This window comes from Phodopus roborovskii, unplaced genomic scaffold (assembly GCF_943737965.1).
Source record: "Phodopus roborovskii unplaced genomic scaffold, PHOROB, whole genome shotgun sequence".
Taxonomy (NCBI): domain Eukaryota; kingdom Metazoa; phylum Chordata; class Mammalia; order Rodentia; family Cricetidae; genus Phodopus; species Phodopus roborovskii.
In genome coordinates, this window is record NW_026126546.1 from 9,600,853 (window position 1) to 9,626,846 (window position 25,994).

At 45.0% G+C, this 25,994-nt stretch overlaps 1 protein-coding gene across 11 annotated transcripts in view; it reads right to left on the bottom strand.

Moving 5' to 3' along the window:
- Positions 1 to 578: 578 nt before the first annotated feature.
- Depdc5 (DEP domain containing 5, GATOR1 subcomplex subunit) overlaps positions 579 to 25,994 on the bottom strand; it is a 113,988-nt gene continuing 88,572 nt past the window's right edge. For 9 of the 11 annotated variants that reach the window (XM_051200450.1, XM_051200452.1, XM_051200459.1 and 6 more), the window contains 9 exons: positions 22,411 to 22,488; positions 21,654 to 21,786; positions 17,808 to 17,916; positions 15,649 to 15,876; positions 11,703 to 11,872; positions 8,052 to 8,223; positions 4,888 to 4,948; positions 1,387 to 1,469; positions 579 to 1,240 (listed from right to left, as the gene is read on the bottom strand). In XM_051200450.1, coding sequence (XP_051056407.1) covers positions 948 to 1,240; positions 1,387 to 1,469; positions 4,888 to 4,948; positions 8,052 to 8,223; positions 11,703 to 11,872; positions 15,649 to 15,876; positions 17,808 to 17,916; positions 21,654 to 21,786; positions 22,411 to 22,488 — 1,327 coding nt within the window. In that variant the 3' untranslated portion in view covers positions 579 to 947. The remainder of the gene's footprint in view (positions 1,241 to 1,386; positions 1,470 to 4,887; positions 4,949 to 8,051; positions 8,224 to 11,702; positions 11,873 to 15,648; positions 15,877 to 17,807; positions 17,917 to 21,653; positions 21,787 to 22,410; positions 22,489 to 25,994) is intronic. The other 2 variants (XM_051200458.1, XM_051200457.1) reach the window with 1 other exon arrangement.

Genomic DNA, 25,994 nt, shown 5'->3' on the forward strand with positions numbered 1-25,994 from the left:
ACACCTGCTTGTAGTAGTTTTAAAAAACAAATAACAAAAACTTGCACAGCTTCTCAGCAGAGACCAATAGCATGGACCAGAGACCAGTTAGGTTTCCTAGGGATGTAAGTAACAAAGACAGGAGGGCTGGACCTAGCGTTGCAGCACAGGGCCCAGGAGAGGTGAAGGGTTCAAAAGCTGGTAAGAATGTAAGTCCACAGGGTGTCTGGTTAACAAGGACGCAGGAGCCACAACTTCCAGGTCTCTCTGCAGTCTCCCTGAGGCTAGAGCCAGCAGCTTTCCTCCACTGTCAAAGATGCTATGGTGGCTGCTGGTGCATCCACTTAGCAAGGCGTGTTTCTGACAGCATCAGCCTAGAGCTTCCTATTGTATTCTACTGCCTGCTCACCAGTCTTGTTCAGAAGGGTCCTTGCTCCTACCCAACCAAGGGCCTCTGAAAAGAAAACTGTCAAGCCGACTCACAGCCAGCCTTGAGACCAGCGTGTTCTGAAGCTCTCTTACCACCTGAGGTGACGTCACTGGCCTGGCTGTCCAGCCAGGGTGGGGCTGCCACTAGGAACGAGGCTAGGAACAGACACTGTGGGGGCCTTTATTTGCTTCTGCTATGTACACATATGTACAGCTGGTATGAGCCAATGGTACACTATGTCACAGAATTATGTTACACACACGCATTCCTGGGCAGGAATCAAGAGGTTCTGTTCTGAATATCCCACTGCTGGTAAAGGAAAAGGACCCTAATGGAGGCTGCCTACTCCATCCCCAGACACTGGCTCCCTCCCACGGACAAGCTGTGCCGCCCCCTGCATGGGCACATGATGGCGAGATCTGGGTAGTGGTAGCAGCAGCGGCCCCACTCACTGACAGTAGCAACCTGACGCCCAGAGCCTGACTGGAAGGCCAGCCCCAGAAAGCCCACCGCCTCCCCCGAGTCACGCAGCTTGGCTTCACGGGGCACTGGCATGCATCTTCTCCAGGCAGTTTGTCCAGAACATGACCAGCCGGTTGTCACGGTTGACGCAGAAGTCTGTGAAGTCCTTCAGCAGCCGATCGGCAAACTTCTCATCCCCTGTGGCACTAGAACGCCATGTCTTGGTCAACATGGTGTTATAGGCCCAGTTGTAGCCAACGCGCTCTTCACAGAACATGTTTTGGTTGGCAGAGCTGGTGGAGTTACGTCGCCGGCGCTGCTGCCCAGAAAACTTGCGTTTGGAGTAAGGCAGCTGAAGAAACACTGTTCCTGAAGGGAGAGAGCAGGCCTGAGAGGGAGCCACTGGCGAGCTGCAGTCGGCTCTGGTGGTCCTGCCACGGCAGGTTTGGGCAGGGCTCCTGAGCCTGTGGCAGGGATTTGTGCTCCCACCCAAGTTTTTGCGCACAATTCCTCACCTGTAACGTGGATGTACTGTGGCTTGTTCTCAGCAGGGAAGTTAAAGGCAGAGGCAGAATACTTATCTTGTACAAATCCAAACCTATGGTAGGGACAGAAACACACACACACGGTCTTACTAGCTGGAGAAACAGGCAGGAGTGTGTAGCTAAGATGCTGGAAGGCCTCCCATGCGGAACATGCAGGCTTATCTTTTCCTCAGTGCTTCCCAATACCCGCCTTCCAACCCTGAGGCTCCCCAGCCTCCCTGCGCATGGCCCACCGTGTCACTGCACGACAGCAGCCTCCACCCCCACCTGGCACCTTCCTTTCCCACACGCTCTCCTGCATGTGCTCCCCACTCCAAACTGTCACTTTGTCTCTCGTGGCATCTGTCCTGGCCCGCTGGTTACCAATCCACATCTGCCCCTTGTCTTATGTTTTCTCAGCCACATCTGTCTTCCCAATGCTCAGCATTGAGAAGTTCTCAAAAAGGACCTTCATGGAACTGGAATGATGCATCTTAATCAAAACTCTCTCTGAAGGTCAGGATCAGCGGACCAGGGCTCTTGGCTGTGCTGTGCTCTAGAAATGGGAAATGGGCAGGAGCCATTTCTCATCTGTGACTTGTCCCGTTCCACTTCTTATCTATAGCTTGTTCTATTCCTGGTTTTTCTATTTCCATAAAGCACATTTATTCCAGCCCCACCTGCTAAGAGCTGTAAAGGACGTGCTAACAGATGTGCCCAGATTCTGCCCTCTGTCTGAGGGGTTTATGTAATGAAGGCAGTGATGTAGGACTGAGCTTGCTGGGGAAGTGCTGTGCTGGATCCTCTGAGCTGCCAGCTCTGTGCTGACGACATCCCCTATATACACATCAAGTATGCAAACTCAACAGATAGTGTCCACAGGGCACTTCTGGATTTCCTCCTTCCTTTCCAACCAAGCCAGCTGGACCAGAGGGTTCCTGCCTCATTCCTTCCTTAGGTCACCAGTAAAGACCCTTCTTATTCATATATTACTAGCTTTTGAGACAGAGTCTCAGGTATTCCAAGCTGGTTAAGGAGGACCTTCAGCCACTGATCTTCCTGTCTCCGCCTCTTGAGTGCAGGATTACGGTTGTGTACCACAGTGCCAGAATTCACCTGGTGACTGGCGCCCACTAGCTAAGCATTCTACCAACTGATCCACATACCCAGTCTAAACAAATTCTTTTAATTAAGATTTTTTATTATATGTGTGTGTATGTACTTGCTTGTCTGTATGTGCACATGTGCCTTTGGCGGCCAGAAGAGGGTGTTGGATTCCCTGGAGCTGGAGTTATGGGCAGTTGTGAGATGCCCAATGTGGGTGGCTGGAAGCTAAATCTGAGCCCTCTACAAGAAGCAGCAATCACTCTGAGTGGCCGAGCCACTTCTCCAGCCACAAGACATTTAATTTTTAAATACACAATTTAGCCAGGCATGGTGGGTCATGCCTTTTTAACCCCAGCTCTTAGAAGGCAGAAAGGCAGATCTCAAGGCCAGTGTGGTTTACAAAATGAGTTCCAGGCCAGACAGAGCTATATAGTAAGACCCTGTCCCCTCAAAACCTAAAACAAACAACAAAAAACTAAATCCCGAACCCCCTAAACATTCTCAGAAAACTCATAATTCAGCCAAGTGATTTTCACTCGGGGCAAGTGCAGTGAAGGCAGGGGGCATCCACCCCAAAACGCTGTACTATCTCACTCCCGCTATCCAAGTAAGTGGAAAGAAGAGCTGGGAGTCACCACAGCGGGGACTATGGGGGGGGGGCGTGGATGAGAGCATTTCTAGTTTTCCTTGAGATGGACCTTTTGAGTAAGCTATCATTTCAGAGACATCTCCACTCAGAATTCCACTCCATGAAAACCACAGTAGGACCAGGGATGTGGCTTAGAGGCTGGCTGCTTGCCTAAGCACACCCCCCCCCCCCCAAGGCTCTAGGCTCAGTTCCCAGTACTACTGCACAAGAAGCTAGGAGTAGAACAACTACTCTGGAAAACGCACTCTGCTGGCACTACGAAATGGGAACAAGGATGAGAAAATTAAACTTTTGCCGTCCAAGGGCCTACAGGCCAGTCTAGTCTACAGTTTTCAAAAAGAAAAGGAAAAAGGAATTTAGAGCCTGTTGTGTTGGTGTAACCTGTAATCTCAACACTCAAGATGTAGAGACAGGAGATTGTGAGTTCAAGGCCAGCCAGGGCTGCACAGTAAAGCCCTCTGAGGAGAAAAAAAGAGAGAAAGAGGAATTCAAAATAGATGGAGCCGAGAGTCCCTGGTGGAGAGACACTGCCAGGGCAGAGGAGGCCGGGCTTAGGCAAGAGTCTGCGCGTCACACACAGCTCTGAAGACCTGAAAGGAAGTCAGATGTCAGAAAAGAGGATAATGAGGAAATGGCAGCAGTTTAGAGAACATATGACCAGGACCTGGGGTGAGGAGGGTTGGAACAAGACACTGAGAAGAAGACAGCACACTTGGCAACTAAAGGTCATACCCAGGAGACACCAAGTCAAGAAGTGTAGGCCTGGCCAAGGAGCGGCTCGGCAGCTGTGGTTGGGGGGGAGGCGGGGGGCAGGGGCCCCCTAGTAACTACTGCCTCTTACAGGTTTGCCAGCTGAGCCCAGAAACCCCAGAGGGGTGAGAAGAGCAAGATGGAGCTCTAAGAGTTGCCACGGGAGCTGCACTGTTCCTCAGCAGTGTGCATGGAGGTGGTGTGGACCAGACCCGTCTACATCCATGACAACTGTGCTCCCTCCCTCCCTTCCCTCTGCTCAAATCTATACTCCTTTAGTAGTAGGAGGAAGTGAGTTACCACTGCATTCATTCCATACCCTTTACTGAGCACAGAAGTAAGGTCCAGGTCTTAGGGTAGCGTTTTAGGTGGGAGAGGTTGGAGACCCGAGGCCTTGGGAATAAATGGTGGGTGTTGGTGGTATATTCAGGGTGCAGGAACAGCAGCAAAGAAGGCAGTCAAGCAGAGGGTCACTGAGACAATAAAGGGCTTTGTTTCACAGTGAGGAACACGAAGCAGCAAGTGGACACCAGCTGAGTGATGCTTGGAAACAATGTGGTTTGTTGCACTGGTGTAGGAGACAGCTAATCAGAGGAGCCAGACGCAATGCCAAGAAATATCTACTCTCCTCCATCACTTTTAAACAATCCCTTGCCTTTCTAACTTGGGAAGGTTTACTGACAAAGTTTACAATGTTTCACTTCACCTGTCTCCTCCACAGCGAAACTGGGCTCATGTAGGCTACTTAGAAAGCTCTAGGCTCTCCTCCTTCACAGAGTAACAAAGCAATGAGGCCTGCAAGACAATAGCCACGGGACTGACAAGGCAGCATTTATCTCTAAGTCTGAGTGGAGGTAAGCAGTGTAAGTTTGTCACTACAGAAGGACAGATCCTTCTTGGGAACAGAAAGAACTGGATTTCATTTTGGTAACTGATACTGGAGAAAAATACTGATTTGTCACTGTTCTTCTTGCTAACAGACAAACCTGTGTGCAATGGCTTCCTGGAAAAGGTGCATTCGATCCCAATATGTTTCTGGTTCAAAGCCTGAAAGGAATAAGGAATAAATGCTGAGCTGTGATCACAAGGTTTGTAATAAACTCACACTGTTTTCTTCATTGCTCTTGACAATTCTTGTCTCTTGTATCTGAACTTTTAGTTCCCATCCAAAGCTACAGGAAGAACAACTGTGTAACCCATAATTCCTTCCTAAGTTCTACCACAGTTAAGAAAGGTGTAGTCCTCGGAGCCAGTGTGAGCATCAGAACGAGGCTTATGTAATGTCTTATTCAAAAGGCGAAAAGAAGCTGGGCAGTGGTGGTGCACACCTTTAATCCCAGCACTTGGAAGGCAAAGACAGGTGGAGCTCTGTGAATCTGAGGCCAGCCTGGTCTGCAGAGTGAGTTCTAGGACAGCCAGAGCAACACAGAAAAGCCCTGTCTTAAAAAACAAACAAAAAACCTAAAGCCGAAAAGAGTCCAGTAATGTTTGTTCTTTTGTTTCTGGTCTAAAACTCCAAGTAGCCAGAGATGACTTTGAACTCCTGATCCTCCGACTGCTACTTACTGGTACGTACCACTAGACCTGGCTTTGAAAGTCTATTAACACACAAACCTGAAGTGTACATTAGCTGCTTCTGAAAACAACACCCACCCATGTTTTTAATACCACTAATCTTCCATTTCCCTGTATTACTAGCTCCATTTTAGAGGTAAGGAAATTGAAGCAAGTAAATATAAAATAATTCTTGAGAAGTCATCAGCTGCAGAGGGGAGGAAGGCAGTGCAGGAGAATTTGCTCCTCTATCACTGACAGAATTGCTCTAGCTCCCTCTTCCACAAGGCAGCTGCTGAGGACCAAAAGCAGAAAGGAGGTGGGAAGGTTGAGCACTCTGTCACATAGCAACGGATTTATTGCTCTCTGGATGGAGGTTTTGAGGGTCCCCACAACAACAGTATAGACAATCTAGAGACTAGGGATGCAGTGGCTTTGTTATTCTGTCCATAATTAGAACCTCCTTTAAAATAAATTGGAAACACAGACACATACACATGGACAGACACATACCCATATACACAATCACACACACACACACACACACACACACACACACACACACACACACACAGAGCAGACACATCCATGCCCACACACCAATCACATTTGTGCCAGTTTGAAGATTCAGACTCACTGTTACAAGAAGTGAAGATAAAAAGACACAAAATCTAGAAAATTGAATTTTAGACTTGGGTCCTTATTCTTTTAAACTAGGACTTTTCTCTGTAACTATGGTAACCAACTGAAGGTGATAGTTTAGAAGACCAGGTCAGAACCAGCAGAAGGACGGACCATCAGCTCTATGCCAGCCCTGTGAGCAATCCTGTTACAATGAGGCAAGCAGCTCTAGATGTGGTAAGGTAACTGTAGTCCCTCAAGATACTGACAATACTACAATGAGCTGCCTGGCTTACAACTCTGGAAGGAACATAATCATTCACATTTAGGGACTGCATAAATGGTCCTCCCTCAGTCATGCTGTGAGGCAGACAAGAATGCCTGTGTATGCAAAGGGACTGTGTAAGCTCTATGCAGCTCAGAATCTCTGGCCGCTGATGCAGAGGGACTCTGCTAAGCTCAGGTACAAAAATGCTTTCTACATTGTAAGTACAGACTGTTGGAACTAGTGGGGCAGCCTGTCATAAAACCACAGGATTACTAAGTTTAGCCTGCCCTACCTGGCAAGCCCTCTTCACAAACTTACATGGAGTGTCAAGAAAATATTTCTCTGACACCAAAGCTGTGTCTTTCAAGTTTATATCCTTTCTATCAGATAGCTCCTGACACATTAGCATCAACGCCAGCTTTTGCTTTTGACATGTCATCTTGAACTCATGAAAAGCTTCTTAGGAGCTACTTATGTGTAAGTGCTTGGTGATAGCAATGGGAGGTATGGACAGGGTAAAAGGCATATCATGGTGGCTCCCTGTGCTCCCTTTCTGACAGGGTTCTAACCCGAGTCCTCAAGATGCAGCACTGGAGATGCACACAGGGAGCCTGGAACTTACAAAACCTTTCCCAGCTTTGCACAGCAGGACAATACTCGCTGTTTTGTTTTTGATGGTCTCTCTAGGGCCTTTTTGCATGGACTAGCATGCAAAAAGCTCTCCTCAAATTCAAACAATCATTGCAGGTGATCAGGTGGCTGAGAGTACACAGGGCATGGCAGAACAACAGTGTACAGACAGTGCATGGATCCCTCTCCCAATGCATGCTTTACGCTGGCCTGACAGAGCTAGCAGATTGGCTCTAACCACTGACAAAAGAAAAACTCAAAGCTCAGAAGCATTCAGTGAGCTGTCCCAGATTACCTGGTCACCCATTAACGTTCAGCAGAGACTGGAAAGGCAGCTCAGAGGCTCACAGTCTTGGCTGCTCTTGCAGAAGACTTAAATTTGGTTCCCAGCACCCTTGGGATGGCTCACAACTATCTAGAACTCTAGTTCCAGGAGCTCCAACTCCATCTGTGAGCACCAGGCACACATGAGGTGCACAGACATAAACACAGGCAAAACATTCATACATGTAAAATAAAATCAAATTGAAAAATTAAAAATTCAGGGCAAAACCTAGATTATTTCACCCCTTGTAAAATGGCTCTGTTAGTGGCTGGAGAGACGGTTCAGTGGTTAAGAACACTGGCTGCTCTTCCAAAGGTCCTGAGTTCAATTCCCAGCACCCACATGGTGGCTCACAACCATTTGTAATGAGATCTGGTGCTCTCTTCTGGCCTGCAGGCAGAACACCATGCAAATAAATAAATCTTAAAAAAAAAAAAAAAAAAAAAAAAAAAAAAAAGGAATGGCTCTTTTAACTAGCCTGTAGTTTTTGTACTTTGTTTTTCTTAGGCATATGTTCCCTGGACAGCAATGGGCTTCATTAAGACATTTCATACAAGTATCCACACTCCCCTCTCAAATTCCACTTCCCACTTATCCTCCTCCTGAATGGTCAACCTCCTGCTTTCTGTTTCTTACTCACATCTTCGTTTTTCATCTAGATTCTACTTACGAGAGAGCACAAGGTATGTGTGTGTGTGTGTGGGGGGGGCTGATTCAGTGAGACATTCCCTTTAGAAGGGACTAGCTCTTACTGTCAAACAGGTGCTCACTGCCATCCTTGAGCAAGCAGCTGAGGTTGAGTGGGATGAAGAGCTGGGCCCGCAGAGGATCGCCATACAGGTAACTGGGCAGTGCAAAAGGACCCTCCAAAACTGGAACTAACAAGAAGCCGCAGGAGGTAGCTTTTCGATGCCAACCTTGGACCTGGAAGAAAGCACAAAAATAGCATCATCTCCAGGTTCCTTTAGATCAAAGAAAATACCTCTGCTTCCAAAGAGCAGACCTGCCAGAGTGGCAGCATACATATTGATAGGCATGTTCATTTAATTCAAGTTCTCTGGCTCTAGCCAGTCGTGGTCAGGAACAAGTGCAGTTTGCTTCCTGATGAATGCTAGAAAAACTGAGTTGAGCACACAACTTTTCTTCATGGCTCAAGCTTCTGACCTTCAGTTCCTTTTGCAAGGAACTAAGTTGTGAGGGCTGAAACCCTTCTTATTGTGTGAAATGTCAGAAACAAGAACATAGGACTGACTTAATTTTTTTGTCAATAATCTTTTTATCTGAGGTAATATTTATCCTCATAAAATCTGCTTTGTAAGTCAGGTGGTACACTCCTTTAATCCCAGAACTCAGGAGACAGAGGCAGGTGGATCTCTGTGCATTCAAGGCCAGCCTGGTCTACAGAGTGAGTTTCAGGACAGCAAGGGCTACACAAAGAGACCTGTCTTGGGGTTACAGTTCAAAAACAAACAAACAAAACAAAACAAAGAAGCCTGCTGGATGGTGGTGGTGCAAGCCTTTAATCCCAGTACTCAGGAGGAAGAAGCAGGTAGATCTATGAGTTCCAGGACAGCCTGGTCTACAGAATGAGTTACAGGACAGCCAGAGTTACACAGAGAGCAGAGAGAAACCCTGTCATGTAAAACTAAAAACAAACCAAAACAAAACTTCCCCATACAAACAAACAAACAACACTATGATAAATACATTAGCTGCTTTTAGTGAGTTTTACATGAATAGATGTGAAAACTGAACTTTTGAAAGACAGTTGCTAAGTTCCTTGGTAGTAACAACACCCCCTTTTCCTGCCTGTGACTGCATGGGTGTGAGTGAGTGCTGTGGTCATGCTGCATGCTGTTTTGGGACACAGTCATCTCTCTGTCAACCAACTGGAGAAGAGCTGGTGTCCTTCACAATGTGAATGGAGCCAGATGAACACCTGAAACAGTCTTTCTTCCCTGCTTTGTTTTGTGTTTTTGAACCATGATTGTCTAGGACTGGAACCTTCTGCTTTCACCTCACATCTGGGATTACAGATGTGTGCCACCAAGTCTAGCAGCTGGCATCCTTTCTGACTTGGACCGCTGGTGTGCGTACGTGAGACAGGTCAAGGTCAAGGCCAGGTATTTTCATCTATCGCCTTCCTCTGATTTTGTGTGTACATGATACAAGTGCTTGCATGGGGTGCACACACCACACAGTGCATGTGTCAGGCCAGGGCACAACACTGGATGTCGCTCTTCACCTTCCACCTTGCTTGAGACAGGGTCTCGTTCACAGCTGTGTGTGCCAGGCTGCCTTCTAGCTATTCTGTCCCTACACTGGGATAGACAGACAGGTGCTACCACACCTGTCTTTACGGGTTCTGGGGATTCAAACTCATGTCCTCATGATTGTGCTTTATCCATTGAGCTGTCTCCCCAGTCGCTCCACCTTATTTTTAAAATTGTATTTATTTATCTACGAGAGAAAGAGAGGTAGAGTGTGTGCAGGACTCGCGAGTCAGTCAATTCTCCCTTTACCATGTAGGGCCCAGGTTGCCAGGCTTGGCAGCAAGCAAATATTCTGAGATGGGTCTCTCACTGAACTTGAAGTTTGTTATTTCGGCTAAGCTGGCTTGGCCACTGAGCCCCCATCCGTGCCTTAGTGGGTTTTTTTTAAACATTTATTTATTTTTATTTCATTTGCATTGATGGTTTGCCTGCATGAGGACACTGGATCCTCTGGAACTGGACTTACATTCAGTTGTGAGCTGTCATGTGGGTGCTGGGAACTGAACCCAAGTCCTCAGTGCTCTTAACCACTGAGCCATGTCTTCTGCCCCCCTCCCACACCTTGTCCCAGTCCTAGTATTACTGGCACTTGCTGTTGTGTTTGGCTTTTATGTGGATGCTGGGATCAGAACATCGGTTCTCAATCTTGTACAATTAAGACTCCCTGGATACCGCCTCCTCTTAAGTAGATCTTACAGATGCTCCTTGGATAAGTACCTTTCCAAGGGAGGAGTCCTTGAAGATACTAATGCCATACAGATTAAGCCTAACAGAAACAGACCAAGAGAAACACCCCCAATATTCCATGTTTTGTGAGACAAAATTAGGCTTTCAAACTCTTAAAAATTAACTTGCTGTCCCTGTGCTGCACTTATATCTCTTAAGAGATCTGCTAGCATTCATTAAATAATTATTTTTTGCTTTCTAGCTGTTCTCAGGTATGTGATGCAATGTTTGGGCTGGTGTTAGAGGGCAGTGGGACTCAAGCGATGCAAGAAAGTATTTGGGCGGGGGCTGAATTTGTGAGCATAAAAGGAGAAGCAGACTGTGGTGATGACTAATGAGGGCTCTGAGAAGACACTGACAGCTAAGGAGTGTTTATTTTATAGTGCCTTGGCAGTGGTTTGAGTCGGCTTCACAGCACACGATACATAGGTAGGCCTGCTAACACCTGTGACACTGTGAGCCAGTTACTTCTGTGAGGGAACTGATCATTAACACTGAGAACTCCAGGTGCTGTCCATTGAATACTAAAAATATATCCAACTTTCCCCCGGTTGTAGGGTTGACAAAGATATCTGTAGACACTGCCAAAAGGCCCCAGAAGACGAACTCACTCTTATTTGAGGAACAGCAAGTTAAAAACAATGATATTCACTTACTGGGAATTGGTGAGGTAAACTATAAAATAAATAAATACTAGAATATTCTGTAGCCATTAAAAACAATGAGACAAAAAAAAAATTAAATCCAATGAATAAAAAGCAATGCAGATTTATTTGTGCTGGTAAAGAAGATACACAGGTAACAGAAAAAAACACAATGTAAATAATATAGATCCAGCATGTGTGCATCAGTGTGTTCTTACTCCGAATTCTAGGCTGATCTGGATTGTATGTATGTAGCTAAGTGGACCTGAACTTACAGTGATCTTTTTAATCTCAGCATCCCAAGTGCTGAGATTTGTTTTTAGGTATGAGCCACTATGGCCAGCCAGCCTACACCATTTTGTATAGACAAAGAGTCCCCAGAGTGTTCTAAACATAGTGATGGCTGCTTTTAGAAGGATTCTCAGGACACAAGGGAGAGATGGAGTTTTCTTTTCACTCTGCACCATTGGTTACAAGTTTTGGAAAATGTCTAGTTAGCACAGCTAGTGGTGTGCTACTTGTATTCAACAGAAAGAGGACAGAACGTTGTTCAACAACCTATGGCTGGTACAGCAGTCACTCACAACATGCAGTCATCTGGCCCTGATCCAGTAAAGCACAGGCAGAGAAACACTAGTCTATACTCTGAACGGCTGTGTTTTATGTTTTAAGGCTATCCTAACAGGTCAAAGGGTTATGTGAAAGTGACAGGAACCTCTACAAAGCACCCCCTTGCCTTAAAGAAAGGTGATGACCTCACCATCTCAAAGAGTACTGTGGCAGTCACCGCCATCCAGTGTAGCTTGATCTCAAAGGCTGCATTGAGGGAGAAGTTTCCGTGGTAGTAGCAGCTGCACCACTCCAGCCGGTCCGTTCGGTTGTTCACATCCACATCCAGGGTCACAGTCCTCTGCTCTGGGACAGTGGCAGCTGTGTCAGCACACAGAAGAGAGTGGGAATACACAGAGAGGCACAGGAGTGGGATAATGCAGAAGAATGAACAACTAAGCACCATACGCATGAAACTGCAAAGTGGCCAACAGAGATTCCACTCTGAAAATCACTAGTCAGCAGTCCTACTTGTCTTAGACAATAAATATTTTATGTTTTATGAGCTGTCTCTAAGCAGCTGTGCTACTGTAGGGCAAAAGCTCCATAGATATTGCATGGAGAATGGGTTCAGCTAGGCTTCAATAAAACGTTATAAAAACGGATGAAATTTTAAAATAAGCTACTCTGTATGTTACACCACTGGAAATTTATACAAACTCACAGGATGTACAACACCATGAGTAAAGCCCTGATACAAACCGTGGGTTTTGGGTGGTGGTGGTGCCCCCATGTTGGTGGGGGCTGACAGTGAAGGAGCTGGGCGTGGGAAGGACAGGGATCTATGGGAAGAGTTTGCTCAACTGTGCTGGAGAGCTAACACTCATTTTAAGAAAATTAGTGATTACAGCCACACATGGCAGCTTAACCCTGTAATTCTAGCATTCAGAAGGCTGGGGCAGGAGAAATACAAGTTACAGGACATCTTTACTATACCGTCAGACCCTGTCTCAAAAAAAAAAAAAAAAAATCTGGGGGCTGGAGAAATGGCCTATCACTTAAGAGGGCTTGTTGCACAATCAATGAAGTCCAGAGTTCAGATCCCAGTACCCACGAAAAAGCCAGGAGTCCCCCACACACCTGTAACCAGCTCCAAAGGAGGCAGAGACAGGAGGATCACTGGGGCTTGCTGGCTTTCAGCCTAGCTGAGAAAACACAAAGCCCCAAGGAGAGATCCGGCCTCAAAGGACTGAAGTCCTCTGAGTGTTAACAACGTGTTACAGAAGGATATCCACTGTCCTTCTGTGGCCTCCATGTATGCCCAAACACAAATACATGAAAATGTAAAAGAGTGTAGGAGGGTCAGTTATAAAGTAAGCCATAAGCTAGATTTAGCCAATCATGCTGCAGTTTGACTCCTTAGTCAATCCATTCCCTTCTTTTACGAGGGAAAGAGCTTATCTTAACCAGGATCACAAAGTCAGAAACAGAATGAGGCTGAACCCAAGAATCTTCAGGATTCAGTGACCCACAACAGATAAAAGGAAAGACAGCCCAGACCACAGTGAGGAGGAAGTGTTACTTCTCTGGTTTCATCCCAGGAAGGTATTAGTCCTGTAATATTTTCTCAGGAAATGAACGCTCAGAATAAAGCCTATCTGACTGCAGACAAGCAAGTCAGGGCTTTGACCCCATGGACACTAACCATACTCAGCACACCTAGATTTTCTGTAAGTCAGGAACTGCTCTCAAATCCTTTTCCTCAGTTCTTCCTCCTCTGAAAGAGTCAGTTTGTTCTGGGTTCTGCAGGAAGAAGCTGTGAGTAGCTCCTAAGTCAACAAATTTAATGACCTTCTGTTGGTAGGCAGGAAAGCACTACCTGGGGCACTGAATGACACTCTCCCAATACTAGAACATGCAGAATAGGCAAAGCTCTTGATTTGGAGCTGGAAGAGCCAAACTGCTGCGATTCCAGCCATACTCACATCTCTGAAAACCTTGCTTCCTTGTCTGCAAACTGATATGGCTGAGAAAGGTTTACAGACGCCCTTACTTGCCTTGTCTGTGCACTTTGTGTCTCCTCTTTTCTCTATTCCCATTAAGCCTTCCTTCCTGTTTATGACATGAGACTTACTAATGCTCAAAGTGAGGCCTATCTGTGGCTTGAAGAACACTTGAGGCACATTTGGTACCTTACTTGGTTACTTTGATATAAAGTGTTCATTAAAGCTAGATTCTCTGGGCTTCATGGTCCTGATCTATGACACTCTCAGGAGCCCTTTATTCAACAGTCAGAGACAGCTGTGTTCTCTGCGCTTGCACACTATGAATATATTCCTCTGGTAAAAAAGCCTCAGTCACAAAACCAAAGGCAAGTGATAAACATCAGCAATGACTTCGGACACCTCTCTTCTATCATCAGGTCTGTTAGGTGCAGAATAGGTGAGTCTATCTCTGGCTTTGTGCTTCCAGGTTAAGGCCTGACAATGCGAATGCTTCCAGCAGGCTTTCAGTATGGACAAAGGTTCAGCCAGCTACAAGGGAAGTCAGATCAATATGCGCAAGCCCAGAAGAGCAGCAAGCCAGCATTCTCAGGGGCAGACCAGTACCACTAGAGGAGAAAGACACTGAAGCGCAGCAGTCAAACCTGAGAGCGAAGAGGACCTATGCATGAGCATGAGCGGAAGGTGTGTGGTACTTGTTTCTGAAAGACTCCCAGGTGCCTCTGTAGCGTCCCAGGTCAGTGACAAAGGAAAAGGATAGGAATGGGAGCCACCACAGGCCAAGCCAAAGGTCTATGTATCAACATTAGGCATTTCAAAACAGCTTTCTGCTGCTACCTCCAGATGAAAATCACAAGTTTTTCAAAAGGAACAGGCAAACAAACAAAAAGCCACCCCCAAACAACAGTAAAATAAACAATAATCCACACAACCGAATCACAGGCAATAGTGAAACTCGGGTCTTTCTCTTCTGTAAGTCATCTTAGTCATCTCATCCGTGCCCCCCCCCCCCCAGGAAGAACTCAAATGTTGGAGTTATGCCCTGTTTGTTTATTTAGCGAATAAATACAATGGTGAGGGTTTTGGGATAGGGCCTTACTGTGCAAACTGGGCTGGCCACAAACTCACAGTCCCTGCTTTGCTTCTGTCTCTCAAGTGTTACAGTCATACTACCAACTACAGCCTCTACTACATCTGGCCAGAAAGATTGTCTGCCTGCCTGCCTGCCTGTCCGCCAGACTTTTTCCTTCTTTCCTTCCTTCCTTCCTTCCTTCCCTCCTTCCTTCCTTCCCTCCCTCCCTCCCTCCCTCCCTCCCTCGTGTTTTGAGACAGGATCTCTCTATGTAGTCCTTGCTGTCCTTGAATTCACAGAGATTCCCCTGCTCCTGTTTCCCAAGTGCTAGGATTAAAAGTGAGCCCACCACACCCAGTCATAAGATATCTTAATTTACTCTTGTTTTTATTTAGAAACATATTTTTTTTCTTGTTAGGTATGGTGGTGAATGCATTTAAACCAGTGGTTCTCATCCTTCCTAATGCTGTGATCCTTTAATACATACAGTTCCTCATGTTGTAGTGATCTCCAACCATAAATTATTTTTGTTGCTACTTCATAACTGTAATTTTCTACTGTTATGAATCATAATGTAAATATCAGCATTTTTCAGTGGTCTTAGGTGATCCCCATGAAAGGGTCATTTGACCCACAAAGGGGTCGAGACCTACAGGTTAAGAGCCTCTTGTTGGGGGCTGGAGAGCTGGCTGTTCTTCCAGAGGGCCCTGGTTCGATTCCCAGCACCCACATGGCAGCTTACAACTGTCTGTAAGCCCAATTCCAGGGGATTTGCTGCTTGACATTATATATATATATATATATATATATATATATATATATATATATATGCAAAACACCAGTGCACAGGAAGTAAAAATAAACACATTAAAAAAAAAAAGAGCCTCTACTTTAAATATAGCAGAGGCAGGTGGATGGATCTTTGTTCATTGCAAGCCAGCCAGGACTATACAAAAAGACCCTCTCTCAAACAAACAATTTTCTTATGGTTCTAAGTAGGGCCTTGTACATGCTAGAAGGCCAGCGACCACCCTTCCCCAGCCACCTGCTATTTTCAGACTCCAACTAGGTCAAGAACTTACCTAACAATGCAGCTGCCTGGCTCCGTCCTCCAAAACTTCGGCTGAAGGAGCTGTGCCTGCTTGCATAAGAGGCTGGTCGGCTGGGTAGCCAGGGCAGGAGGAAGGCAGGAATCTCAGAGTGCACAAGCTCTTCGGCCACAAAGGCCACCTCAAACCACTTGCGCTGGAAGCTGGCAAAGTCGTCCACTCCGGCTGTGTGCCAGGGGGCAGTGGGCTGCTGCATAGTCACTGGGAAAAAGTAGGAGGAAGTAAGGGATCCCTCATCACAATGCCGCTTTTCTGACTGACACATGGTACAATACAGATAAACCATAAAACATTATGCTAAGAGAAAGGAACCTGGTGGAGAAGCCGATGTATATTGTTTCCACACATAAGATATTTTTAGAAACACAAAGCCCACAAGTGCTTGTACAGGGAGTGTTTGGAAAGGGAGGGCTTGAGCAGTAACGCTAACAAGAAAAAGAGATGGTGGTTGCACAATACTGTGAATGGTTTTTGTTATATAGGCTAATTTTATGTTATATAAGCTTTAATTTAATTTTTAAAATCTTATCAGTTTTATAATAATTTCAGGACATAAAATGTTGTGGGTTTTTTTTCTATTAGAAGGTAAAAATAGATACTAAATTAACAAGAGTACACAGTGGATGGCACCAACTATACCATATCACATGTGGACCCAGAGTTGAAGAAGTGATTTACCACAAAGTGGGAATCACTCAACCAGTCCCCATGCATCTGAAATTCATACACTATGGAGGCTGCTCTGAAGCCTTGGTGCCTCCAGAGCTATGCAAGCCAGAAACTATGTTAGAAATTGTTCCCCATTGGAGAATCCCCTTTTTTTCATTAAAAAGGGGTGGGGCTACAGCACTGTTAAGAAGCAGAGTGTCTGCCTAATGTGCATAGGCCTTGGGTTCAATCCCAAGAACCACAATAAATGGCCAAACACACGCAGTTAGTCCCCTGGACTCATGAGCTACATATATATCTACAGATTTGATCACATATATGGAAAATATTTGCTGGGGGGGGTTTCTATTGAATATGACCAAAATTTTTCTTGTTCCTTGAACAATATAGTACAATACAGCAGTACTTTATCATCAGTTTTACTATAAACAATTTGGGGATGATTTAAGGCATATAAAAAAAGGGCTAGAGAGATGGCTTAGTGGTTAGGAGCACAGGGTGTTCTTGCAGAAGACCTGGGTTCAGTTCCCAGCAACTACATGGTGGCTCACAACTGCCTCTGCTGCACCTGCACACACATGGGATACACACATAAACACACACACACACACACACACACACAGAGAGAGAAAAATAAACCATTAAAAATAATACAAGAGTGCAGACAGGTTATATGTGAAACCATGCCATTTTATGTATAGGCCTTAAACATTGTGACTTTTTTCTTTTTCTTTTTCTGTATCTCAGAGGAAATGGGTTCCTTGAGGTAATCCTCCTCCGATACCAAAGACTTAATTCAAAACATGCCTTGGAAAACCTGGTACAACTTGATGGCCTTCCTGAAGGAGTATTTGAGACCTGGAAGCCCAATAAGTACAAAGTACTATTAGAGCCCATCGTGTTATCAACAAAACCAACTAAGACGGATGGAGGCAGGGTAGCAGTTGAGGCACCAAAATATGACCCATAGAAAATTTTGAATCAGGTGCCTTGGCCTCTTTTAGGTTTTTCTTCCACCAACACTGTCCTCAATAAAAACACTGTAGCTGAAAAAAACAAAACATTGTCTGGGCTAAGAGATGATTGTGTGGCTAAGAGTGCATGCTGTTCCTGCAGAGGACTCCAGTTTGGTTCCCAGAACCTCAATCAGGTGGTTTACACCATCTGTAACTCCAGCTGCAGGAAGATCCAACACTTCTGGCCTCTCTGGGCTCCTGAATTCACACACACACACACTCAAGCATGCACACTCTTAAAAATAAATAAATAAATCTTAAAAAAAAAAAAACCCACAACATTGTCATTCAGTTATGCTTAAAACATGTACAAATGCTGAAAGAAGTAAACAGAGGGTCAACTTAAAACACAGAGCCACAGATGGAGCTCCAGATGCTTGCACTGTGATGCGAAAGATTAGGAAAAGTACTCGCCCCTGTGGTAACTGCATGTGCTTTGGCTCTGACCTCGATCGGGCTCTTTGTCCATTACTATCTTGTAGAAATAGAAGCCATAGATGAAGGTCCGCCAGGCTTCACCAGATGCATGTGCTATGAGCTGCTCTTCCAGCATTTTCTAGGAGAGACAAGGAAAACCTGAAATTTCTGCAGGTGACATCTCAAAGAGGTAGCCCTTGCTTGTGCATAGCAGTCAAGGTAGTAAGTGACAGCAGAACGGAGATCATACCTCTGGTCCCATTAGTCAGAGAATGTGCTATGTGAAAATGAACCTGTTCTAAGTTATAAAGTGTATGTATTTCATCAAACATTTCAAACATACAGAAAGTAGAGAAAAACTCCAAGCAGACAACTATCTAACTTCAATGAATTTGGCATTCTGCTAGGCAGTGTGTTCCTCTTCATCTGAGGGAATGTCTCCCAAGATCCCTAAAGGAAAACTAGTTGTGGCACACACCTCTGTAATCCCACTGGGAAGGTGGAGGCAGGAGGATGAGGCTTCAAGATCATCTTTATCTACCAGACCTTTAAAGAACTATCAGTGCTGCTGCTTTTCCCCCTTTTATTCTCACCAGTGATTCTTAAACTGTTCCACAAAACAGAAAAGGAAGATGTCACCAGATCCTTCTTATGGATTTTAATCCTATGCTCATTGATTATAAGAATTAATATGAAAAGTGCCTATCTTACTGAAAGCAGCCTACAGATTCAATGCAATCCATTATTTCCAATGCCATTTTTCACTGAAATAGGAAAAAAACCCTTAAAAGTTTATATGGAAGCACAGACAGCAGGAAGAATGTGACTTACAGCACCTACAATACTTCACCGGCACAAAGACAATAGGTCAGTGGGTTACAATACAGGAGCCAGATATAAACACACATTTTTGCAAAGATGGGGGAAAAAATACCCACAGAAGGGAGGAAACAGTCTTCAACAAAATAGTGTTGGGAAAACTGTAGAAGAATGAAATTAGATCTTAACTCCAATGGATCAAGAACTTTAAGACTTGGAATTCTGAAACTCTTAGAGGCAAAGACTGGGAAATACCTATATCTAGGCATAGGTGAGGAATTCCTGAATAAGACTCAGTAAGTAATGCCAACAACTGGCAACGAGGACCCCATGAAACAAAAACTAAACTAGAAAGCCTCTCACAGCAAAGACACAGTCAGTGAAGAGAGCCTATGGATGGAAGAAAGCTTCTGCTACTTACACAACAGACTGAGAATTAATGTCTAAAATTTTAAAAGAACTAAAAACAATAACAACAAATAAAACAAACCCCATCAATAAATGGCCTAATGAAATGAACAGAGAATTCTCAAAAGATGAAATACAAAATGGCCAATAAATGTCAAAAAATGTTTAGAAAATTTGAGTTAAAACTACATAGGGAGGGGCTGGAGAGCTGGCTCTGTGGTTAAGAATGGTTATGTGGCTGCTTTTTCAGGACTAGGGTTCAATTCCTAGCACCCACATGGCAGTTCACATGTGCAACTCCAGTTGCAGGGGATCTGACTTCCTCTCCTAGCCTCTAAAGACACTAGGTACACAAGTGGTACACAGACATACAGGTAAGAAAACACCCATGCACATAAAATGTTTCATATTAAGCAACAAAACTACACAGTGTTCCTTGTCCCACTCAGAAGGCAGGTTTTATGACCTGGTGTGGTGCACACCCCTGCAATCCAGTGTTTGGGGAGGCAGAGGCTGGAGGTAATGGGCTGAAGAGAAGGCTCAGTGTCTAAGAGCCTTGCAGAGGATCCATGTTCAGCACCAACACCTATGTTAGGTAGTTTAAAACCACCTGTTACTCTAGCTCTTCCGGCCTCTGTGAGTACCTGCATACATCTGCCTACAGACAGGCAGGCAGGCACACACGCGCGTGGGTGTACACACACACACACACACACACACACACAAATAAGATACAAATCTTAGGAAAATATACAGAAAATGGTTGTGGAGAGATGGTCAGCGGTTAAGGCTGTTCTTGCACAAGACCTAGGTTCGAATCTCAGTACCCACATGGCAGTTCACAACCACCTGTAACACCAATTCCAGGTGACGTGACACCCTCTTCTGGCATGTGACACGCATACATAGATTCATCCATACACACACACACACACACACAGAGAGAGAGAGAGAGAGAGAGAGAGAGAATAAAAATTGATAAGATAAAACAAGTAGCAAATGCTGGTAAAGATGAGGCCAAAAGGGACCCTATACACTGCTGGTGAGAATGTAAGCTGCTCCAGCCACTGTGGAAATCAGTATGGAGGGTCCTCAAAAAGATCTGAAAATATATCCACCACATGACCCAGCTATAGCACTCCTGGATATTTACCCAAAGGACTCCGAGTCAGTGTTTCATAGCACTTGCATAGCAATGATTACAGCAGCACCATTCACAGAAGCTGAGTTACAGACTAATGAAGTGTCCATCAACAGAGAAATGTGCTGTGTGCACACAACAGAACTAATACAAGTAATATTCGCAAGTATGTTTTTTAATATTTAAAAATTTTTTGTTTTATTTTAGAGATTCATTTATGTGTATTGGATCCTCTGAGTTACAGGTAGGTGTAAGCCACCTAAAGTGGATGCTGGGAATCAAACTTTGGTCCTCTGGAAGAGCAACAAGAACTCTTAACCGATGAGCCATCTCTCTTCAGCCCCAAGATTTGTTTGTTTATTTTGTGTTGTTATTTTATGTTTATGTGTGTGTATGTCTATGTCTCAAGCATATTTTCAAAAAGGTTTTATGTGCTGACATGAGAATGAGGTGTTTTATATTATTTTAAGTTTAAATAAAGGGCATAATCCTGTATTATTTTATCAAGTTGTTATCGATAGCATGCTTCTGACATTTATCCATGTTGGTATGTGTACCTCTAGCTCATTTCATTTAAAGTGGCATAGTAGCATTTCATTTTACCAATAAGAAAGTAATATTCTCAAGGAGACAGGGTTTACCAGGGAAAAGCTATGCAAGATAACATGTTAAAGAGTGAAGCAACAATCATATTCTTATTCAAATTAGTTATTAAATTTACAATGCAGTGATGATAAGACAGACAACTGGTCAACAAACTATCCTGCTTTCTATTATAGACCTCAGTATGGACAGGACAGCTTGAACCAGCCAGTCAACCTGATCTATTCATTGTTCTGCTTAGTTCACTGAACACTGAGTTGAACTTGGCAATAATATCCCAAGTGCCTACTATGTGTATATGGAATTGAGCACTTAGAGGTGACCCCATCCAGGCTCAAGACACATGAGATGAGTGACTCCTCAGTCTGATGTAGAGTCTGGAATTCAGCCTTAAGACTTAGATACACAGGCATCATCAGGGTAAACCTAGGCTTGAGGCCGGGGAGCATTCCCTGAAAAATCCAGATATTTATCTGAGGGACAAGAACACACAGGCTCTGTCCAAAATATTTCAGGTCAGACAATAAATTCTGGCAGACTTTAAAGTCAAAGCGTACACACACACACACACGCACATGCGCACACACATACACACACACACCCTATTTATGTATTCCGAAGACAGAGTCTCACTGTGCAGAACAGGATGGCTTCTAACTTATGGCCCTCCTGCCTCCACTTCCTCAGTGCTGTTGGGGGCCCGTGCTAACACTTCTAACCCTAAGGTCTTCAGAGTCTCTTTCAAAGGAAGACCTGTGCTTTCCTCAGTCCCTGGTGGACCTCACATCAGGTGAAAACAGATGTTCAACCCAACTCCCAAATCTCTTTACTGTCACGGGTGACTACTTCTGTGCCAGACCCCGAGTACAATGACCTGGGCAGACGAGCCCCCCTCCCTGTCTCACCTGCATAATGTCGATGGCCATTGCCTGCGTCTGGACCCCCTCCACATTGTTCATCAGCCAGTGTACCACCTCAGCACTGATGAAACAGCATGGCGAAAGGCCCTTCTGTTCAGAGAGCAGCTGGACGCCTGTCCTGAATTCCAATGAGTGAGCAGGACATGTGTGCCCAGTGGTGACGGGGAAAAGGAAAAGATGAGAAGTAAGGGATCTCCGTTATTATAACTCCTAGGCTGAGGGAACTCCCCATGACAGGGTGAAAGAACCGAGAGACGAAGGGACATTTAGAAAACAGTTTATCTGCCAGGAATTACACTAGGTACTTCACATAAGAATTTAATCATTTCAATAACCATGCGTGTAAAAACTCAGGGTAAGGGCTGGCAAGACGCTCAGTTCATACACGTGCCTGCCACCAAACCTGACAACTTACAATTTCCGGTAGCCACATCTGAGAAGGAGGGGATCAACTCCTTCAAGTTGTCCTCTGACTTCCACATATAACTGTGGCATACACGGCCCAGACATGTGCATGCCCTCTAGTTCCCACAAATAGTACATAAAATTTAAAAAAAAAAAAAAAAAAATCTCATTGTTTAAACAAGGGCGCAGAGGCCAGGGGAGGTCAGGGAACTTGCCCACATCTCACAACTGGTAAGCTGCAGGGTAAGAGGTATGGATCTATCCACCCACACTGCCATGGCAACCCTTCCCTCAGGTACCTTTTACCCTTGCTTCATAAATGGGCCCAGTCACTTACGAGGGATGCTTCATGGCTTCCAGAATCTCCACCAGGGTAGAGGACGATGTCAGAGAGCTTGCTACGTGCTGCTGAGAGCTGTAACAGAGAATAACAAAGCAACATGGCACACATGCCAAGAACGGGTTTCTGCTTCAGTGTTGTGGGCTGAACCCAAGACCTCACATGTGATGAACACGTGTTCTTCCTCTAGGTGACACCAGCCCACATCATCTCTGCTTCTTCTGGAGCCAAACACCAGGGAATATTGAAACTGAAGACAGTCAGGAAAATTCTGGACAATTATATCCTGAGGCTAGTTTACAATGTATTCCTATTTCTACAATACATATACACATTTTTAAAAGGCAAAGTGATTTCATATCTAAATACAACACCCTTAAAGAGCATCTGCCTCTCAATCATGTTTCTCTTTCATTTATATGCTGTGGAAGGCAGAGGAGAGCATTGAATCCCCTGAAACTAGAGTTACAGGCACCTAATGCCAGTGAGCAACTTAATGTGGGTGCTGGAACTCAGCTCATGTCCTCTGAGGAGCATGACAGACAGCTCTTAAGCAGAGACACATCTCTAGCTCCATTAATAATTATGTTTCCTAGAACGCGTGGGCTACTCTGACTTTGCCTGATGGCCTCTCACATGTCTTACTTAACCTTGGCCAATCAAAGAATGCCACGTGATAATTGAGGTGAGAGCTTATAGGAAAGAACCCTGGGATTATCATTAACCAGCTGTAAGATCCCTGGATTTTCTTGGTCTTTGTTTCTTTATATCTGAAAACAGGGACAGTGTTGCTTATGTCTTAAGAATAGTGTGGGGCTAAAACAAGGCACAAGACTGATACACGTGGTGCCTAAAATGGTAGCCAACACTAAAGCAAGTCAAATTAGCTAAATGAACTGGTGAGGGTCCAACAAGAGTTGGGAAGCATCAGAATCCACATTTCATTCAAGTGAGTCACATTCCAAAGTCCTGCTCTTTCTATACTATCTGCTGCCCAAGTTCTGCCTTGAAGGTGTGACCGTTTAAAACATGTTTAAGCCAGCTGTGGTGGCACTTCTTATAATCCCAGCACTCCAGAGGTTGAGTTGGGAGGATCATAAGTTTGAGATCAATTTAGGCCTATTACATAGATTTCGAGTGGGAAGATCTAGAAGGAAAAATAAAGAATGCTCAGTAGCTGAGTAGCCCCATCACTAGTTAGTTTTGGGTCTCAATCATGGACTCCTTTTCAGGCAGTGGCGGCGCATGCCTTTATTCCCAGAATTCGAGAGACAGAAGCAGGCAGATCTCTGTGAGCTCAAGGCCAGCCTGGTCTATAGAGTGAGTTCTATGACAGGCTCCAAAGCTACACCACAGAGAAACCCTGACTCAAAAAAAGGAAGGAGGGAAAGAAGGAAGGAAGGAAGGAAGGAAGGAAGGAAGGAAGGAAGGAAGGAAGGAAGGAAGTCCTCAAATTATTCTGAGTGCTGACTTCCGGAGGGAGGGGTTCAGGACTCAATGTGACATGCCAGAGTCTCAAGCCCTGTGCTAATCCCCAGTACAATAAAAACCTAAAGCCAGAATCTGAGCTAGAAAAAGCCTTCAAAAATTTTTGAAGAGAATTTCCTTCTAATCCTAAACCTGAGTTCAAGTTGTAGTCAAGAGAAGGCCTTCCATTTGCAAACACTTTCAAAGGTGGAGAACTCAGCTTTTCCAAATGCAGCGGTGGCCACTGCTACTAAGTTCCTTATCACGAAATGGAATGTACAGTGTCATTTTGAGTCGGTCCTGCTTTTGCCTACTACAATATTTTTGGTCTGCTCACCTCTTTCTTTCAAAAGCAGAAAAAACCAAACCAAACCAAACCCTGCCTCTCTACCCTCCCGAGCAACGAGGAAGCACAAGAATGTACTCTCCTCTTGTACACTGAACAGCCTCTCCAATCTCCTCCACAGCTAGGACCAAAAACCAGCCAGGTATGGTGAGGACTGGGGCCCGAGAGGAGAGCAGAAAAGTTAGGACTGAATAAGCATCACCTCTACTAGCCAAAATGAACACTCAGTGGTGGATACAAAACCAGTACAGAGCTTATGGCATAAGGAATTCAGTGACTGCTGACAGGGACCAGCTAGGGACTATCCAAGAACACCAGCTGCTCTCAGGCAGAGGGTTGTAAAAGTCAAGTTTCTCAGATCAAATAGCTAAGTCTGCTCAGCCAGTTCAGTGTGGCATGAAGATCAGATTAAGTAGAACTGCCATCCATTGCCAAGAAAGAAAGTTTCTCAAAACTGACAAAGGCATCAAAACCTAGGCCACACCATCCCATACACATGTACAATTATCATGTGGGTGTTTGTTTTCTGGAGAAAAGTCTCATACATCCCATGCTGACCTCAAGAATGACCTTGAACTTCTGTTCCTCCTGCTTTTATTTGACAAGTGCAGGGATTACAGCTATGGGCCACCAGGCCTAGTTTAAGAAAGCATAAGGGTTGGAACACAGCTTCATGTGTGCTAGGCAAGCACTCTACCAAATGAAGTATACTCTCAGACCTTGACTGAAAAGAAATTTGGGGGGGGTGGGGGACTCAAGACAGAGTTTCTTTATGTAGCCCAGGCTGGCCTGAAACTCACTCTGTAGACCAGGCTGGCCTTTGAACTCAGAGACCCTCCTGCCTCTGCCTTCTAGGTGCTGAGACTAAAGATGTGCACCACCATGCTTGGATCCTGATTAAAAATTAAAAAAATACTTTTACCCTTAAAAAATATCAGTGTGTGGGGGGCAGGGGAGAAGGGAAGGGAGAGGGAACTGGGATTGACATGTAAAACAAAATTGTTTCTAATTTAAATTAAAAAAAAATATCAGTGTGTGAGCATGTAGGTCAGAGGGACAACTCTATGAAGTTGGTTCTTTCCTTCTCCATTTGCATGGATTCCAGGGTCAAATTTAAGTCATCAGGCTTGCATGGCGTCTTCATCAACTCTCAACCCAGTTTGGTTTTTTTTTTTAAATGGTTTTTCGAGACAGGGTTTCTCTGTGTAACTTTGTAGACCAGGCTGGCTTCGAACTCACAGAGATCTGCCTGCTTCTTCCTCCTGAGTGCTGGGATTAAAGCTGTGAACCACCACTGACTGGCTCAACCCAGTTTTAAAAAGCTGGGATACAGCTAGGCACTGTGGCACACGCCTTTAGTCCCAGCAGCACTCAGGAGACAGAGGCAGATGTACCTTTTGTGTTTGAGGCCAGCCTGGTCAACATAGTGAGCTCTAGGACCGGACCACCAGGGCTACCAAAAATAAAGAGACCCTGACTTCAAACAAACAAAAAACTGGGATACTTACTAAGCAAATGAGACACAGGCAGTACCCTTCTCCTTTGGATTCTTAGGAACAGGAAAAGAAAGACCTGTGTACCCACAATGTATGACTCATCCACTATTAGTACACTTCCTTACTGACTGCACACCATCTTGTGCAAAGTGTCATGCCATGGGCACCACCGTGACCAGGACCGACATTGTATCTGATACTTACTGCATCTCTGAGAGAACACAGATCCTCTGCTTTGCCACTTGGCTGTGAGGACTGACTCCTTCAAGGTC